We start from the raw sequence: 19,142 nt of genomic DNA, 5'->3' as shown, positions 1-19,142 counted from the left end.
AAAATTATATGGTTTTAAGAACAAAAAGGCTCTGTAACCTACAAAAAAAAGTACTCAGAAGGATTTGAGAATAGGTTGCCTACCTACTAGGGGAAAAAGACTGGTAACCAGGCTTGATTTGCAGATGTCCAACAGCACTAGAAGGACCCCAGTGTGTGGAGGGGATTTGGGCTGCCCTCTGGGCTTGTTCAGACCAGGAGAATCCACCCAGAGTAACCAGGTTTTACCTTCACTGTGTGTTTGGAGTGCAACAGCAGGGGTGAAACAAAGCAAGCTGGAGTCTGTGTCCTGTCTTCTGTCAATGGTAAAGCTAGCATGCACACCTATTAACTTTTGCCTTGGCAGCTCAGGTTTTGTTTTTTCTGCTGATACAACAGCAGTTTGGCACAGAGCAGTTATGCTGAGCTAAGCCTCTCCTACCACCTAAAAGCAAGATGAGTTAAGAGGGAGGAAAGTCTCCCAAACTCCCTCCTTAATGATTCTTTTTTAGTCAGAGACACAACCCTGATGATAAACAAAGAATCTCAGCTAATTTGTATTATGAAAGTAAGCAAGCTTAACCAAAATGGTTTGGAGTCAGAACAGAAGCCATGATGCTTCTGGAGAAGCGTTACAAGACTGCTGGAACAGTTTCCAGTCATCTTTGCTGCATCATGTACACCTAGACAATTTACATGTGTGCATTGCTAGGTATGCCCTGCCGTGAGCATATAGCAAGCTCAGGCAACTTCAGAAGGGTCTGAGTGGCAGATGGTGGGTCACCTCTTCTGAATGCCATACAAGGTCCCTATGACTCTGTATCTGAAAAATTCTCAATGCCATTTTTACCTGTGTACTCTTTCTCCCCTCACTGCAGATGGTGACTGAAGCCATGAAATAAAAAGACGCTTACTCCTTGGAAGAAAAGTTATGACCAACCTAGATAGCATATTCAAAAGCAGAGATGTTACTTTGCCAACAAAGGTCCATCTAGTCAAGGCTATGGTTTTTCCAGTGGTCATGTATGGATGTGAGAGGGACTGTGAAGAAGGCTGAGTGCCGAAGAATTAATGCTTTTGAACTGTGGTGTTGGAGAAAACTCTTGAGAGTCCCTTGGACTGCAAGGAGATCCAACCAGTCCATTCTGAAGGAGATCAGCCCCGGGATTTCTTTGGAAGGAATGATGCTAAAGCTGAAACTCCAGTACTTTGGCCACCTCATGCGAAGAGTTGACTCATTGGAAAAGACTCTGATGCTGGGAGGGATTGGGGGCAGGAGGAGAAGGGGACGACAGAGGATGAGATGGCTGGATGGCATCACTGACTTGATGGACGCATCTGAGTGAACTCCGGGAGTTGGTGACGGACAGGGAGGCCTGGCGTGCTACGATTCATGGGGTCGCAAAGAGTCAGACATGACTGAGCGACTGAACTGAACTGAGTACTAGCATTTTAGTGATCAAAGAGTTCCAGTGGTTTGGGGAACACCTCCCAGGCCTTGTGGGCATGCTAAGTCACTTTAGCCGTGTCTCACTCTTTGCGATGCTATGGTCTGTACCCCGCCAGACTCCTCTGTCCATGGGATTCTCCAGGCAAGAATACTGGAGTGGGTTGCCATGCTCTTCTCCAGGGGATCTTCCCAACCCAGGGATAGAACTCGCATCTCAGGTCTCCTACACTGGCAGGCGGATTCTTTACCACTAGCGCCACCTGTTGTCAAAGACTGACTGGGCTGAGCTGAAACTTAACCTCTTCCCCAGGATGCTCTGGAGCCCATGTCAGATCCATTTTGCCATCCTGGGTTTGCCTGCCACCGTGGTGCCTGCATCCTTCCCCACCCACTGGTGAGCTCACACCAGTCACTCGTGGAGAGGTAAGGGGTTGCGGGGACAGAGCTTAGGGGAGAAATATGAAAACCAGATTGAGAGACATGACGCTCATGCCAAGAAAATAATGAAAGAGAAAATGGTGCCCAGCACATGCTCTCACACGTCAGGACCACAGGGGCGGGCTTGGAACAGACAATGAGCCTTGCCTTTGGGGTGGCTCAGACTCTGTCCTCATCCTAATGAATTGTGCCCGATCATGCAAAATAAGCCTCATGACTTGGGTGCAGGGCCAGCCACCATCATTTCATTAGCCTGGCAGGTGTTTCAGCCAGATTGCACCTGGTTGGTGGCAGGTGTGCCCCTTCTTGAGGAAGAAGGCAAACAGATTCTGTAGAAAACATTGCCCAGAATCAGAGCAAGAGCCCAGAGACTTGTTGTGGTTGAGTGTTCAGATTTCACCCACAGCTAGCTTTTGTGCTTTTGAAACATCCAGGTAAGAGAGGGCTTCCCAGGTGCTAGTGGTAAAGAATCTACCTGCCAATACAGGGGATGCCAGGGACACAGTTTCAGTCCCTGGGTCAGGAAGATCCCCTGGAGTAGGGAATGGCAACCTGCTCCAGTATTCTTGCCTGGAAAATTGAGGCAGCCCTTTTCTCCAGGCCCACCAGTTGTAACCACATTATTGACTTACCACCCAAACTCTTTGAAGAGGCCTCTTGACACAGACGGAGAATGGGGTGGGGACTCACTGGACCTGCATTACCTGATGCATAGAGGTCCTGGGGCCCTTAAAAGAGTATGTGGTCTGGAACATCCTGGCTGGTTGAGAAACTCCTTGGCCACCCCACTTCCACTGAGGAGGCTGGGAGAGAAAATTCCTCTGAGCAGGAGTTCTTTCCCTTCCCTTCTCTATTGGTTTTCTACCCTTGATTGGATGGAATGGATTGTTTTCTGGCAGCTGAACTCCTAGGAGTCTGTTATCTATCAGCACCTTGGCTGCTTCGTCTTAATGCAGTGCTGACCAGCTGTCCTGGATGACATCTGAAACAATGGCACTGCAGAAAAATGCTTGGGAGCTGGCAACACAGACGACCTCTGTAGGGTGGCCTTGGCTCTCTCCATTAGGTAAAAGATATTTAGTTTATAATTTCTAGGTCCACTCTAAAACATGGAACTAAATCCATTTCTGTGGCTAGTGTTATGTGCTTATATATATATGTAGCTCTCTCTCTCTCTCTATATATATATTTATCACATTTCCAGTAATTATGATATTCTTTTCAGTGATGTCATGTTGGGATATTGGGGAAGGTTTGTAATCACCCTTTATGAACTGAGGCTCTTGAGGCCACTCTCATTTCTCAGTACTCCTATTGCTACCTAGCTGCTGTAGTTCACTCATACTGGCCCTATTTCCAGGAATTTTTTCTGTATCACTCACATTCTGCAGTTTTTGAAGGCAATGATAGCAAAAGCCCAAGTAACCTGGGTTAGTTTAAGCCCAATCAAATAGAGTTACAATGACAAAGCAAAGTTTGTCTATTTTACCTTTTTTCTCAAATTCCTGATGCTAAAAGCTATTTTCCAATCCTGACCTTCATTCATTTAACAAGTACTTATTACCTACAAGAGTTTAAATAATAGAGAAAGAAGCAGAGAACTAGCATCTTCGTTTAAAAAAAAGAAAGAAAAGAAAAAAGTCGAGCAAATATCCTAGAAGTTTTTTCAGGACGAACTTATTATGCAATTTGTTGCTGGCTTGAGCTTTTTATGAAATCACTTTGCTCATTTGGGGTAATCTCTTCCACCTTGATGTTCTGGCAGATGGGAAGTATAGTTGCCATCTGTCTTTATTTTTCTAACCCCTCCACAGGACGTTGCAAAATGGGCACCATAGGGACACCCCACACAGCCAACTCCATTCTTTCACCCAAATGCTTGCTGTTTATTTGCCCAGACCCCCCGGGGGGAAAAAGGCTGGCATAGGTCTCTGGCTGATGTCTACCTGCCCTTTAGCTCCTTGGAAAAGGAAGAGCAGGGCCAGGCTGGAGGGACCTTTGCGTGTGCAGCTTCTGCTGAAAACATGCAGTTTCAGGGATTTGGGGCTCTTGAACTAAAAGTCTTTCTGCAGGTGTTTTTCTGACTCAGTATAACCAGCTTGTTCTCTGTCCCCTCCCAGGGGATAGGATCCAGAGATTGGAGGGGCACTGGCTGATCTGACCATAGGTTTTGTTCTTTGATGGGACTGGGGGCTGACGCTCATTGCTTTACCTTTATAAGCTCTTTGAGGTCAGGGATGGTGGCCTCTTTGCCACTGTATCCTAGAGCCAGGCACAGAGCTTGGCACATCATAAGTGGTCAATACATGCTTTTAAAAGCATGTGCATGAAAGAAAGCAAATGAGACACGTATGGACTGTAGAAACAACACAGAATTTAGCCAGAGAACCTTGTTGGGCTCTCATCTTTGCTCCTCACTATGGAAGTAAGTTTCTTAATAACCTTGCTGAACGGTTTCCTCATTTGTTAAAAGGCGCAATAGCACTTGCCTCTTAGGGCTGCTGTGGGGATGAGATGATGCAGAGAGTGGTGTGGCTCTTGGCTCATGGAAGGTTTTGGGGGTGTTTGCTATTTACTGGAGAGTACCAGGTGGCTCATCACAGAGCTAACTTGGGTCCCCAGAAGGTAGCCTTGGCAGACTTGGGATTCTAGGGAGAGTGGTAAACCAGCCTAGGGGCTGCCAAGGCAGGGCACATGAGTATCTCTGGGTTGCAGCATGGAATCTCCTGCCCTGAACTCACTTCACTGATTAGGTCTACACCTCCTTCACCAGAAGGGTTCTGAGGCTCTCATGGAGGTATCCATGAGGGCAAACACAATTTCATAATATTCAACCATGTTTTTAGCACAAACTTAAAAAGCTCTTGGTGAGCGAAGTATAGAAAAACAAAAGGTGGGCAGTGAGCAGGGTGGCCTGCTTCTAGTACCTCTTGGGTTTGAGTCCAGCTCTGCCATCCGTCACTAATTGGACGAGTCATGTCACCTCTCTTGGCTTTGCTTTTAGGTTTTCCAAAATGATGTGTGGGTGGCTATTGGGGAGTTGTTTTAGATCTGATCTCACCTTTTTTTTTTTCTTTTTGGCCATGATCACAGGACAGATGGCATTCACATGTGCGGCATATTCTTAGGGGTATGCACAGACTTTGAGAAGCCTTCCAAAATGTTGTGGGGGAACAAAGGCATTCAACATTTTGAAATCACTACTGATATTAGCAGTTTAGCAAAACCACTTTCTTACTATGGGCCATGGGCACAAATAGGATTGGCTGTGAATCATGTGTAGGTTTCTTTGCAAAGCTCTAAGTCTATGCTATCTCAGCCACACGAGTAAGTAAATCAGAAGATGAGTGAGGAAGCTGTTCTTATGGGATAGCTGTGATTTTGCTTTATTTCAAAAGTCACGCTTCTCAGTCTTGGATTTTTGGCTAGCAGTAGCATATTTCTTGTGATGTAATTCAGAGTTGATCATGACACACCCATTTGTTGTGAAGCAGAGCAAAGAATTAATGGGATCAGATATTTTTCAAAGGGTCTTTCAGATTTATAGGTTGATTCTATTGAGTCGACATGTGTCCAGGACTTGTTAAGATAGGGAAGTAGGTTACTATAATGGAGTGGAGATGAGGGGAAGCTCAAAGAACCTTCCAAACATTTTTAGTAACTCACCCACTGCAGACATCATTTCCAATCATGGCATATATGACAATGGCTGGATAATCCAACAGCTGGTTCCTAGATAAACTGAGAAGCCATAGATGGAATTTGAATATCGAACACTTGGAAACCTAGCTTTGGAACCAACCAACATGTGAAAGAATCTTCAAATGGCCATCCTCTGGGTAACTTTTTGCCATTTTTCTTTCATTCTAGTGTCTCCATTCCTACTTCTCCTCTTCTCTATAATCGTTAACCCACTTCTCCATTAAGAAAAGACCACATAAATACATACCTACATTTAGAGTAGGCTGAAGTCTCCAGTAGGGGGACACGCTACCATCTTTCACAGTAGTTGTCATCAGTAAACCCAGATCAATTTCCTGAGGTACTTACGTCCAGATGTGTAGGACTTTATGACATTACAACAGCTGTGGACATAGCCAACTTTGAAAAATCAAGGGTTTCTCAAGCTTCCTATTTTGGACACCCCAGGCTTTGCTAATGAATTTTAAGTCAAATATGAGCCAAAACTTGTTTTCTCATTCATAAAGCAGGAATAAGAAACAGTCTTTTTTTTTTGTCTCGTTCAGATTCTTGGGCCAGACCGAAGTTTTATCCACTTTGTATACATTTTTATGATCTTTTTGAAAGTATACATGTAAATTAACCACATCCTGTGGTCACTGGCCCAAGAAGTGAAAATTTCCCACTGTTTGGAAAGTGACTAACAAGTTATGGATGTTCAGTATAAGTGGCTACTGGATAGTAACAGAGAGGTTTTTTTTAAAATAATTTTTCAAAATAGAAACCCAACCTAAAAACAACTTATATCCCTCCCTTTTCCACTTACCTTTCTATAAATCTCTCCAGGTTTTGGGAGGATGCACCTGAATAGTTAAAATTGAGAAAATAATTAAAGTTAGTAAATTCAAGTCAGCACTATCAGTATGAGAATTTGACTGATTGACGGAAATCATGAAGGAACCATCATTGTATGGTCAAAGGTCATCCAAACCATCATACTGATGGGAATGACTTCATCCTACAACTTTCTTAATGGGCCTTGTGTTTACTTGGCATTATATTAACATAATCCTAACATTTTTGGATTCACAGGTTTCAAGACATTTACTGAGCATGAATGGGTACACTTTCTAATAGATGTGAGAAAAAAGTACAAATCTATCAGCAGAGACAGAAACTATTCAAAGATTAAAGAATGAGTTAGGGAATGAGTTCAGTTCAGTTCAGTCACTCAGTCATGTCCAACTCTTTGCGACCCCGTGAATCACAGCACACCAGGCCTCCCTGTGTATCACCAACTCCCGGAGTTCACTCAGACTCACTTCCATCAAGTCAGTGATGCCATCTCATCCAGCCATCTCATCCTCTGTCATCCCCTTCTCCTCCTGCCCTCAATCCCTCCCAGCATCAGAGTCTTTTCCAATGAGTCAACTCTTCGCATGAGGTGGCCAAAGTGCTGGAGTTTCAGCTTTAGCATCATTCCTTCCAAAGAAATCCCAGGGCTGATCTCCTTCAGAATGGACTGGTTAGATCTCCTTGCAGTCCAAGGGACTCTCAAGAGTCTTCTCCAACACCACAGTTCAAAAGCATCAATTCTTCGGCGCTCAGCCTTCTTCACAGTCCAACTCTCACATCCATACATGACCACTGGAAAAACCATAGCCTTGACTAGATGGACCTTAGTCGGCAAAGTAATGTCTCTGCTTTTGAATATGCTATCTAGGTTGATCATAACTTTTCTTCTAAGGAGTAAGAGGGACAGTAAAAAGGATTATTCAAGAACTGCACATCTCCCTGGAAACCCCATTTAATAGCCTGCTGGTGTTCCCGCTCATTCCTGAGACTCCTCCTAACTGGCTGGCCTGTGCGAGTCAGATTATAGAGCTGATGTATTTAAGCTCCCGTAGTGACACATATGACTTCCTTCCCCTACTCTAGGCACCACCAATAATGAATCTCTTATATGAAAATTGTATTCATTGAATATTCTTTTTATTGTCAACACTCTGCTAAACACTTATTAATTCATTTTGGCCTTAGCACCACAGTATGAGGTAGCATTGTGTGTGTGTGTGTGTGTGTGTGCGTGTGTGTGCCCACGTGGGCATGTGTACTTGTCTCTTGCATCTTTCATATTGGCAGGCAAATTCTTTACCACTGTGCCAGCTTGGAAGCCCTAGGCATAGTAGGTCTCCATTTTATAGAGGGGGAAACTGAGGCTCACTTAAAGTGACTTTCCCAGTGCCACACAACTAATCATTTGGAGAGTTGCACTTCAAAGTCTGTCCCTTCTGTAAGGCTGAGCTCTGGCTCCCTGTGTGACACGGCTTTTCTAGACTGGGTGCTAGAAAGAGTTCACTGTTTCAAATAAGTTCACTGTTTCCTTGTCTGTTGGAAGACAGTCTGCAGTAATTAGCGAGTAATCCTCAGGTAGGTGGTATAATTCAAGTGGCAAGGGAGATTTTCCTGTAACTTCTAGCCTTGGAAGCTTGGGGAGAAAGCCAGGGGGTTTCTTGTGGAAACAAATGGGCCAAAGGGCAGTGCACAGCTATTAGGAGCTAACTAGCCCATGTCCCCTCGAAATTGTGTGACCATGCAGGGCAGGCCTCCTTTCCCACATACAGCTAGATGCAAGCTATCTGTGCAGCACTGACGTTCTCTTGGCTGATTCAGGAATGTTAGCATAATAAATGAACATTGCTTTATTTCCCCTCTCATTGTGGTAAAATATACAACACATAAACATAACCATTTTAATCCTTTTTGAGTGTGCAATTCAGTGGCATTAAATACATTTACGTTGTTATGCAACCATCATCACTATCCTTTTCTAGAATTTTCCCATCATACCAAATAGAAGCAGTCTCTGATAACACCACTCTATCTTCTGTTGGTATATAGTGAACTATTCTGGGTACCTCAGATAGGTGGAATCATACCTTATTCATCTTTTTGTGTTGGACTTATTTCACTTAGCATGATGTTCTCAAAAGGCCTCCATTTGTAGCCTGTGTTAGAATTTCCTTACTTTTAAAGACTGAATAATTTTCCATTGTATGCACATCCCACATTTTGTTTATCCATTCATCTGCCAATGGGCATTCGAGTTGCTTCTACTATTTGGTTATTATGAATATGCTGCCTATGAACATCGGTGTGCAAATATCTGTTTAGGTTCATTTAGGTTATTGAAATCATTGGACCATATGGCAATGCTACATTTAATTTATTTTAGGAATCGTCATACACTCTTTGCTTCCTTTTTGTGGTGGGGCTTCCCTGATAGCTCAGCTGGTAAAGAATCCACCTGCAATGTGGGAGACCTGGGTTCTATCCCTGGGTTGGGAAGATCCCCTGGAGAAGGGAAAGGCTACCCACTCCAATATTCTGGCCTGGAGAATTCCATGGAGTATATAGTCCATGGGGTCACAAAGAGTCGGACACCACTGAGCGACTCTCAGTTCAGGGTAGTATTAAATATGCACACAGACATGCAAATTAAGGGCCGTCAGCTCACCTTAGCATGGAAGCATTCATTCACCCTGTCCATTCATTTGTTGAGAACCTGCCATATGCCCGACACATAGTAGGGAATTAACAGGTGAGCTGGACACAGCCTATATACCTGAGGATTACCATCTATGGGGGCAGACACATAACTGAGCACTAGAGTAAGGTTGAGTGCAGATCCAAACCAGAAAACTCAATGTGATTTGAGCCTATTATCTCTGCTCAGAGAAGGTGCCAGGTTTTACAGCACTGAGTCCTAAACATAGACTCAAAGTACTTCTGGGTGTGAGGTTGTTCCCTTTTGCTCTCAAGAGGGAAGATAAGAAGGACAGCCACTGGGAGCCTACAGTGGCTGACTCATCTCATCAGCTGGGCCCTTCATTCAGTGCCAGCTCCAGGACTCTCAACTTCCCATTTTCAGTAAGATAATAAATCAAGAGGTGTTTAATTCTCACTCTTTGATTTTTCTCTTAATGAGAAATGAAAACTCAAGCCATGAGTGGGAAAAAAAATAAAGGGCCAGGTCAGAGATTGTCAATAATTTCCCTCATTATCCAGAGTACAACTGGGAACTGAGGTGCAGAGTACCCACAGAGCTTGAGGAAAATGTTAATGAAAACCTGTCATGGCATGCCATATGGAAAGCCCCTCCCTGGGCCCGCATCCTCTGATCTCTCTGCTGCCAAGACAAAGATGGCAGGCCAATGGCAAAGGCTTGAGGTGGATTTAAAAGCAGCAATCACAAACATCCACCCAAGGAGAGAGGAAGTATGTATACTTCTTTACCCAAATGTTTATTTTTTTCTGGTGGGTGTTTGCAATAGGAGCAAAGTTTTTGCTCCAAAGTTGTTACACTTCCATGATTTCCATTTTCTTTTGGAAACCTCAGTTTTATGGGATTACATAAAGAGTTTACATAATTCCCATGTTACTTTCTCTTCTGAGCCCCTCTTTTCTGTAGTCTTGCTACACTTTCACCAGCCACATCATCATTTGGTATCTCTCTCCCTCCCAAGCTCTTTTTTCTCTCTTCTCCTGTATGTAGACTTCCTCCAGGCTGCTGATTTTGTTGCTGCTACTGCTACTATTACAGAAAATACTTAGTAAAGCAGTTGGAGCTGAAAAATGTGAGTGGGAGAGAAAGATAGCTCCTAGCCTGTGGAATGTGGCAAAACAAGAGCAGCTTTCAAAGAACTGGAGATGCCCTTAAGAGGCCCCTACCTGGTCTCTACAGTAATAGATCAGAGAAATGGAAAAGTTCTGACTATGAAATAGGGACATTTAATTTATTTGTCAAGGTAGTCCAATGGGAATCTACCTATCATCAAGAAAGGAAAGAACAGGGTCCTTATTGGCCACAAGTCTGAATTATGGCTCATCTTTTTTAAATAAGGCACTGTACATTGCAAGTAAAGAAGGGTTTCCCATAATGTCAGTGTTGGTTTTCCTTTCATGAGTAAATTTCAGCTTACAGTTTCGCTGGTGGATCAGTGTTGACTATAGCAGCAAGTGTTTCATATTCTGGACATTCAAATCAACTGGTAAGACTCTCTTAACGGTCTTCTAAACAACCTGTAATTTTAAAATTCTGTGCTTGGCCAGATACTTTTGGATTTTGTGGGAAAAGGCCAGGATGGGATGATTTGAGAAAATAGCATTGAAACATGTATATTACCATATGTGAAATAGATGACCAGTCCAAGTTTGATGCATGAAACAGGACACTCAAAGTCAAGCCGGTGCACTGGGGCAACCCAGAGGGATGGGATGGGGAGGGAAGTGGGGGGAGGGGTTCGGGACGGGGGACACATGTACACCCCTGGCTGATTCATGTCAATATGTGGCAAAAACCACCACATTTTTCTACAGTAATTAGCTTCCAATTAAAATAAATAAAAGCAAAAGATCTAGTTCTTATATGAGAACCTATAAAAAAGGACGGTAAGGTGCATTTTACAACCTCACTATACAGACTTTTTGTCAGATAGTTCCAACATTTTGGCATTGACATCTGTTAGTTTTATTTTCCCCTGCAAGTTGAGATTTTTCTGGTTCCTTATGTGCTAAGTAATTTTGGAGTTTATCCTTGGCATCTTGGATATTAAAAGACTCTGAGCCTTGTACTTTTGTTTTATTAGGCAATCCACTCAGGTTCAGGAGGTAAGTTCTACCCAGCCTTCTGGGAGGTTATGATTTCAATGTCCATTCCCCTCTCAAAGCCTCTGTAGTATTACTCTGATTAATCTCAGGTCTGTGCCACTGAGTGGCACCTAGACAACAGTCTTTGTCGAAGTTGAGTTCTCAGAGTCCTTGGTATGCAGTTAAGGATCAGATATGTGCATGTTCAGCTCAAGATTAAGCCCAGGAGTTCATACACTACTTTATGAGGTTGCTTTCCCAAGTTCCTCCCACTCTAGAAGCTCCTTGGTCCTTTCTGGTTCCTTGGGCTCCCCTCCATCATCCTAAAGCCCCAGTTTCCACTCCCCTACTCTCATGTACACTTCTCAGAGATTAACTCATTATGCTGCTGCTGCTAAGTTGCTTCAGTCGTGTCCGACTCTGTGCGACCCTATAGACGGCAGCCCATCAAGCTCCACGGTCCCTGAGATTTTCCAGGCAAGAACACTGGAGTGGGTTGCCATTTCCTTTTCCAATGCATGAGGATCTCATAATAAGAGGACAGAGTGAGAAAATGAGCAACAGGGGATTTCGTTACCCTTCTGGGAATACAACTCTTGTCATTAGAGAGGCTGTCCCTGGTGGCTCAGATGGTAGAGAATCTGCCTGCAGTGCAAGAGATGTGGGTTTGATCCCTGGGTTGGGAAGATCCTCTGGAGAAGAGAATGGCAACCCACTCCAGTATTCTTGTCCGGAGAATTCCATGGACAGAGGATCCTGTCGGGCTACAGTCCATGGGGTCGAGTCGGACACAACTGAGCGACTAACCGCCCCCACTACCACCGAGAATTCTAGGCACCTCCTCACTGCTGCCCTGACACTGAGAAGAAACTCCCTTCCCACTTCTAGAGTGAGAACTAGAGGGTTTCTTCTAACTCAATCAGTTCATGCCACTCTTCGCTTCTGGATTTTGGGCAGTATTGGGTCTAGTTTGGAAGATATCAGAGGACAACAAAATGCCAACACCACTGCTGGTTTGGCTGTACTCCTGATTCTGGTTTTCTACTTCAGTATACTTTCCCAGAGTCCTCCAACATCTTTTCCATATATTCTGTCTAGGTTTTATGGCTGCATTTCTTGGGACAGACAGGGTGGAGTGTGCTTACTCCATTATACCCAGAACCAGAAACCTGAATGCATTATAGAGAGTATAAATAGTTCATGAAAAATGTGGTGTTGTACAATGACCTAAAATAAATTTAATAATGTCATTTAACTTTAATTAAATTTTAAATAATGCAGATTTTGCTTATAAATTTAGGAAGCATTTTGAAGAGCACAATTTGTATAATCTAGGTTAAAAAAATCAGCGATAAGAAATTTAAATTCTTTCTTTTCTCTAAAAGTGTTGCTTGTAATAAGCAGAAATATTCAAACGAATACATTGACCTCCAACTCAAAATAGTAGGTACTTAATAATTGTTTGTTGTGACAGTTTCTGATGGTGTTTCTACTACTGAAAATGCTTTCAAATTCACAAGTGTGGTTCTGAATTTCTGTGACAAACTAGATAAATGATTCCCCAAAACATGTATTTTTAGAAGAATATAATAACCTCCCCAGAGTGGCTCTAATCTACCTGCTAGTCTCAAAACTTGACATAGCTTCACAAGTATCCTTCAGCTATGCTACATTTCTCTCTCCTTTTTCCCCAAAGATACTTTGCCCTTGGAGCATCTATGCACCGAGTCACCATCTCCCCCATGGTTTTTGGATTTCTATTTTTTTTTTCTGCAAAGCTCTCTGCTCAAATGTATCTTCTCTGAAGATTTCCTCTCCTCCAGGCAGAGCTAAGTGGCTCCCACCTTCAGAAGGCCTCAACCTCCCTCTATTTTAGTGTCATTTTATAAGAACCATAATTGTTTCCGTCTTGTCTCTCTTTTCTGCTTACTTATGATCTCCTTTAAGATGGGGACTATGTCTTGTTCACCGTTCTGTTTCTAGCACCTATTGCAATATTGGAGAGGAAACAGAGAGATTGGTGGGGCAAAATCCAATGGAGCATGAGAGGAAGGGACGTAAAAGAGAAGAGAAGACCCGTGGTAAAAGGCACAGCCCAAGATGCTTTGAAACTGACAAAAAATCGAGGAAGTTCATTTCTAAACACAAGTAGCAGTGAACTTTCCCTGTGATGGCCTTCATCTTGAGCCCTAAACAAAAGGGATTGATTGAAAAGAGACCCCTTAGGACTTCAGGAACACTTGCCACGCACAGTTACATATAAAAGTGTAAGACATGCTTCTGAATCTGTCCTTTGCAGGTGTGCTGATTCAAGAAGTACAGAATGAAAATCTTGACCTAACAGAAGAATCTCAAGCATACGCTCATCACTCTTCGTATTATAATTGTTGTCAGTTATGCTGCCCCACTTTGATGTTTGCATGGGACAAGCAGAAGCCAGAAAGGGCTGTGTAGATAAATCCTAAGAAATAGTCCCACTGGAATCAGAATATCTCCATTCTTTAATGATTCTTTAAAATTCCAGAAAATATTAAAAATTGGAATGATGTCCTCTAATAAATGGAGGAAAATGTGTCCCTCTGTATGACATATGTCAGACTAAAATAGAAACTTTTGAAATCACTCTTTCAAAAGTTTCTATTATAGTTAAGTGCTGTATCTTGGAAGTATTTTTGGTCTTTGAGAGAAATAACAAGTTTTGATGCCTGCAGTCCTATAGTATATCTGTGTGCATTTGCCTTTTAGATCAAGCATCTCAAAAATCGGTATTTGCTTGTTGTTGTGATCACACTAGATAATAGCTCGTAAACAGAAATGTCCTAGTTGTTTTATTATAAATAATTTCTGTTATTTCCTCTCAACATCTTGGGTTGAGACCAAATATTCCACCCAGTGGATGGATTCATCAAATATTTACTGAGGGCCTATTTCTGTTTGGCAAAGGTGACTTCTTTGCTTCTTCCAATACTCTGTGGCTTTAAAAAAATTGTCTTAAAATTTTCACTTTGAAATGATTTCTAAAAAGTTGAAATAATTTCTGTAAGTTAGAATGCTAAACAAAAAGTTACAAAAATAGAACAAAGGATTTGCACATACCCTTTCATCCAGATCCCTAAATGGGAAATGTGAGCATATTTCATAATCATAGTACAGTGATGGAAATCAGGAAATTCACATTGGTTCAATACTATTGTCTACTCTACAGACCTCATTCAAATTTCACTAATTGCCCCACTGATGGCCAGGGCCAGCATCCAATTCAGGATTACATGTTCCATTTACTTTCATGTTTGTCTTTTTTTTTTTTAAGTCTGTTTTGCCTCCTTTTAATCTGGGGTGATTCCTTAGTCTTTCTTTGTCTTTCACAACTGTGACACTTTTGAAGGGTGCTGGCCAATTATTTTATACAATGTCCTTCATTTGGGGTTTGTCTTATGTTTCTTCATGATTTAATTCAGATTATAACTAAATACTACAGTAGCAGTAGACTGCAGTAGACTACAGTAGCAGTTGCTCAGTTAAAGTAAAAACTTTTTTTCTTCTAATACAGAGGTTTGGAGGAGGGGCTGGGAGGGTATATAAATAATAAGCCCTTGTATATATAATTGAATTCAGCTAAGCCTGAATTAATACTTCATCTGTAGTTTTTCTCTTAATCCTTCTTTTACTTTTTCCTTGTCTCCATCCCTTTCTGAGAGGACCACTTTTGACAAAGAAAGCTGACACAGAATGCTGGGTCAAGGTATCTAATTCTGACATTCACCTGGCCTCCAAGGCAGGTATTGGTGTCCCAGCAAGTAAGATGGTGGCTTTAGAGACTAGAATTCAAAAGCGGGACAGTATGGCCTGGTGGGGGGACTGGACAGACATGCTGGCGTGCCCAGTAGGATACAGGCACAGTTTTCAGCTCTAACAAGCTAATGGACCGTGGGCAAGTTACTTCTCCCCGTTCCCTTTCACTCTGATTCTGCTCCAAGCCCTCCTCTTTGGAGAGGTATCTACCTTAGAATTGCCTCCTCACCCCATCACTACCCAGCTTTCTCTTCTCCTCCCCACTCCACCCATTCAGCCTTCCTAAGACATTATCCTGTAGATGGTCTGAATGTGAATTCCACATGCAGCCCCGAATTTTGCCCCCCTGTTTTAGTTTCTCCAGGTCTGTCAGATTCTCTCCCATTCTCCATATGGTTTAACTAAAGGCTAACCAGGGGAACCATCAAGATGAATTCTTTTTCTTGTTTTTTGGAGGTGTGGGGGCTGGGGGCTGGGTAGAGAAGCCAAGAAGTTCAAGATCGAATCTGGTTTGTGAGAAGGGGCTTGGGGCTGGGTTGGGTTGGGTAGATGAGTCTAAACACATGCACTTTGGCAAATGTTAACATTCTCCACTTTTCATATCTGTATGTTTGCAGTGAGTCCCTTGTGCCCCACTCTCCCACTGAGTGGGTTAACATATGGGTGCACAGAGAGAGGCAGTCTCTCACTGTATGGATGGGCCCCTCAAGAAAACACACTCTTCAGCACTTTTGACTTTCTGAAAACAAAACAACCCCAAACAGGTGTTTACACCAGCTTTGCTAAACTTGCAAAAATAAAATGAAGGAGGTTGGCGGCAGAAAAAGACATTCTATTTCAAGCTAGTAAAGTCCCGTTTGCAAACTGTAAAGAGATCCTCAGTGCAACCCCTAAGCCGGTCAGGTGCCCTCCTCGGCAGGCTGTGGCCATGGAGATTTAGGGCTGGGATTTGCTTGTTTCTTAAAGCAGAAGAGTCTTGTTTATTTTGGAAGGTGATGCCTTATGAATTTTTATTTACTTTAAAATACATACTGATATTGAATACCATGTTAACATTTGTTTTTCTTCTACCCTTTATTTTAGATGGAGTGTAATCTTGTCACTCACAGTTTTTGCCCACCATGGAGGTATTCAGGTTGGCAAAAGATTATTGTGTGTGTGCTTTTCCTCTCTTCAAAGGTTAAATGTAACCCCTGAGAGTTATTAGTTTAAAAAAAGCATGTTGGGTTGACAGGTACCTACTACATGCAGCAGAGTCTGAGCTCAGGGTTGCGGGTACATATCCTCAGTGTCAGAGGGGGAAGCCAGACTTGGAGCAAATGACTCGGCTATAAGCGAGGAGATGCAGACACAGAGGCAGGGACAAAGGGCTTCAGTGAGGGTTGAATAAAAGCTAGTATTTATTTTTTAAATCATACAATCATTTTTAGATGAACTTTTTTCCCCCTTTATTTTTGGTTTTTATTTGTTGGCTGCACCGTGCAGCATGTGGGGTCTTAGTTCCTTGATCAGGAATTGAACCTTCGACCCTGCATTGGAAGTGCAGAGTTTTAACCACTGGGCCATCAGGGAAGTTCCCAAAGCTAGTATTTATTCAGTCCTCCCTGAGAACCAGGCCTGAGTCCCAGTGATGGGGTCCCAAAGACTAGAACATGCAGCATGGGTGTAGGAGGTGGTTTCGGGGTCCATGTTTGCTGTGTCCACCTTCGCAACTGAATACTGACTGGCATCCATGCTTAGAGCTCCAGTTTCTGATGGGTGATCATCACTAGAGAGAAGGTGAAACCCCTCATCTGCTTCTGCTCCTTCCAACATGTTCTAGACCTTCCAGCTCAACCAGCTAAGGCTTGTTCTCCAGTCCCTTCCAGCCACAGCTTCTGTCTCTTGCCCCACCCATCTCAGTGCGGGGGTGGGGGTGGGGGGGTCCTCCAGTGCCCCACCCTCAGCACTTTCTTTCTTGCCTTAACCCTTCCCTTGGCTGCTGTCTCCTCCAGCCTCTCTAGGGAGGCTGTATCCACCTTCCATTCCCCAGGGCTCCCTCTGCAGTTCCCTCATTTCTCCTCTACCCTTCATCCCAGCTCCTCTCTGTCAGGCTTAGACCTGCTATCTATCCGTTTCCATCACTTCCCACTCCTATCCCTAGCCCGGCTTTTTCCTCCCGGAAGAAGCTCCCTTCTTTCTGCCAGATCCTCCAGGTGGGGCCGGCTGCCCCTCCCCCATCTCCATTACCTTCCTGCTTGCCACTGTTTCCATGGGCCAGAAAACTCAACGCTAGATGCCCCTCTTTTTGCCCTTGAGCTCTGAAAGCCTTTCTGTCATGAACATGTGTCTTTTAAATTTATTTTTGTTTTTTCATATCTGCTTACTTTATAAAAAATGTTATATTGAAAAAGTGACTGATTTTTTAAAATGCGGAGTAAATAATAGGCCAGGTGATGAAGTTAGCAACAATAATGAATGATCAAGAAGCAATGTATTTTCTCATTCAACCTTACCACAGCCTAGTGAAGTTCAAGTGTGGACTGCTATCATCCCACTTTGCAAAGGGAGCCTCATTTGGGTTTTGTGATGAATTCCTTCATGTCACACAACATAGTTTAAGGAATTGGCTTTACTGGGGAAAGGCAAACTTACAAGGCTGGGTTTGTCCCCTGAACTCCATCATCCTACTGAATTTAGGTGCAGCCTTTCCCCCAGGAGGATGGGGTGAAGAACCCCACTGCAGCTGGCTTGTTGTCTAGGCAACCAAGAATGAGATGCTGGTATCACCTTTGGCAGTTGTGCTCATCGAACCATGATTCCCATTTTGTAGATGCAGAAATAGACCAGAGAAATTTAATAATTTGTCCAAGTTACACACCAGTTCCAGCACCTAAGTTCAAAACCAGTCTATTTTTTACACAAAGGAAAAAGATTCTATGAAGCAACAAGGAGGGGAAGACCTCTGCTCTCTGTTCTCTGGGCTTTACTTTGTATCTCTGAGAAGTAAGGTGCTATTCTGTGAGGACCCAGACCACTCCACACCCTACACTGATCCCCACCCAACTCCCATGTTGTTCTGGAAGCTGTAAGGGGTGCTGCAACCCCTCCCCTTTGATGACTGTAAAGAAGGCTTAGCAGGAATCTTGGTGTGCCTAACTAACCCCCAATGCCAGAGAATGAGTACCCAAATTAAAATGACTTCAACAGTTTACATTTTAAAATGCCATAAAATTTCTGACAATGGTTCATGGTAGAGGTATCTATAGAAATTTTTGAGATCTTGTATATAAACATCAAAAGGAAAATAGGAGCTGTTTCTTTGATTCTCATTATGCAATTTTTAAGAAATGCTTTCATATTTCATTCAACCCTTTCTTCCCTTTTTCCTCTTTCTCTCTCACTGGTTCTGAAAAATAAGTGTATCCATAAGTATGCAGGCTGTAGAAAGCTGACTCTTTCTATATCTAATAAAAACCTTGGGGAGTAATTGAAATAACTTGGCTCCGGTAGTCAGGTTACATGCTGCATAATATCAAAGGAAAAACCCATATTGAGGAAAGCAGCAAAAAACAGGAAGAGGAGCTGGAGAATAAAGCCAGAACATTAAATAATGAGTAACTATGAGAAACTTTAAAATTTTTTTAAAAAATTACATCCTTAGAAAAGTAGTCAAGAAGCATTTTCAAAGAACTTATACTAGACAGAGTGTATGCTCTGTGTATTTCTAAGGATTGTGAATTTAAAGAAAAGAAAGGAAATACCACCCCCCCAATCCTGCAACTCCATCCCAGCATCTATTCATTAGATAAAAGTCTGACAGAAGCCATGGGTTTCAATCAAATTTTGACATGCATGTTTTTTTAATGATTAGGCTCTCCTCCCATATCCTTTCTCTCTTTTTATCTCCACAATCTGAATTTTAAAGAAATGCTGTCAAGACAGTGTACCACAAAAGGAGAGATGTCGACTATAAATTGTACCAAGTACTTTTCAGAGAATTTTACTTTGGTCTTTTTGATTTTACAAAAGATGGCTGCATTCATTGTGGGTACAAAGTGATGTGGAGACGACATGCCTGGGTCTTGTGAGAGAGAGATGCTGGTGTTGCAGGCACACGGGGAGAGCACAGCTTCCAGCTTGTGTTTCTGGCCAAATCCTATTCCTTATTCTGC

The 19,142-nt window shown here is 42.9% G+C and overlaps 1 protein-coding gene across 1 annotated transcript in view; it reads right to left on the bottom strand.

The window, feature by feature from the left end:
* AOAH (acyloxyacyl hydrolase) overlaps positions 1-19,142 on the bottom strand; it is a 203,006-nt gene that overhangs the window by 33,630 nt on the left and 150,234 nt on the right. The window contains exons 14-15 of the mRNA XM_068973018.1: positions 6,374-6,410; positions 5,533-5,607 (exon numbers count right to left, since the gene is read on the bottom strand). Coding sequence (XP_068829119.1) covers positions 5,533-5,607; positions 6,374-6,410 — 112 coding nt within the window. The remainder of the gene's footprint in view (positions 1-5,532; positions 5,608-6,373; positions 6,411-19,142) is intronic.

Source organism: Capricornis sumatraensis, chromosome 5 (assembly GCF_032405125.1).
Source record: "Capricornis sumatraensis isolate serow.1 chromosome 5, serow.2, whole genome shotgun sequence".
NCBI classification, from domain to species: domain Eukaryota; kingdom Metazoa; phylum Chordata; class Mammalia; order Artiodactyla; family Bovidae; genus Capricornis; species Capricornis sumatraensis.
This window is presented reverse-complemented; position numbering and strand designations above follow the sequence as displayed.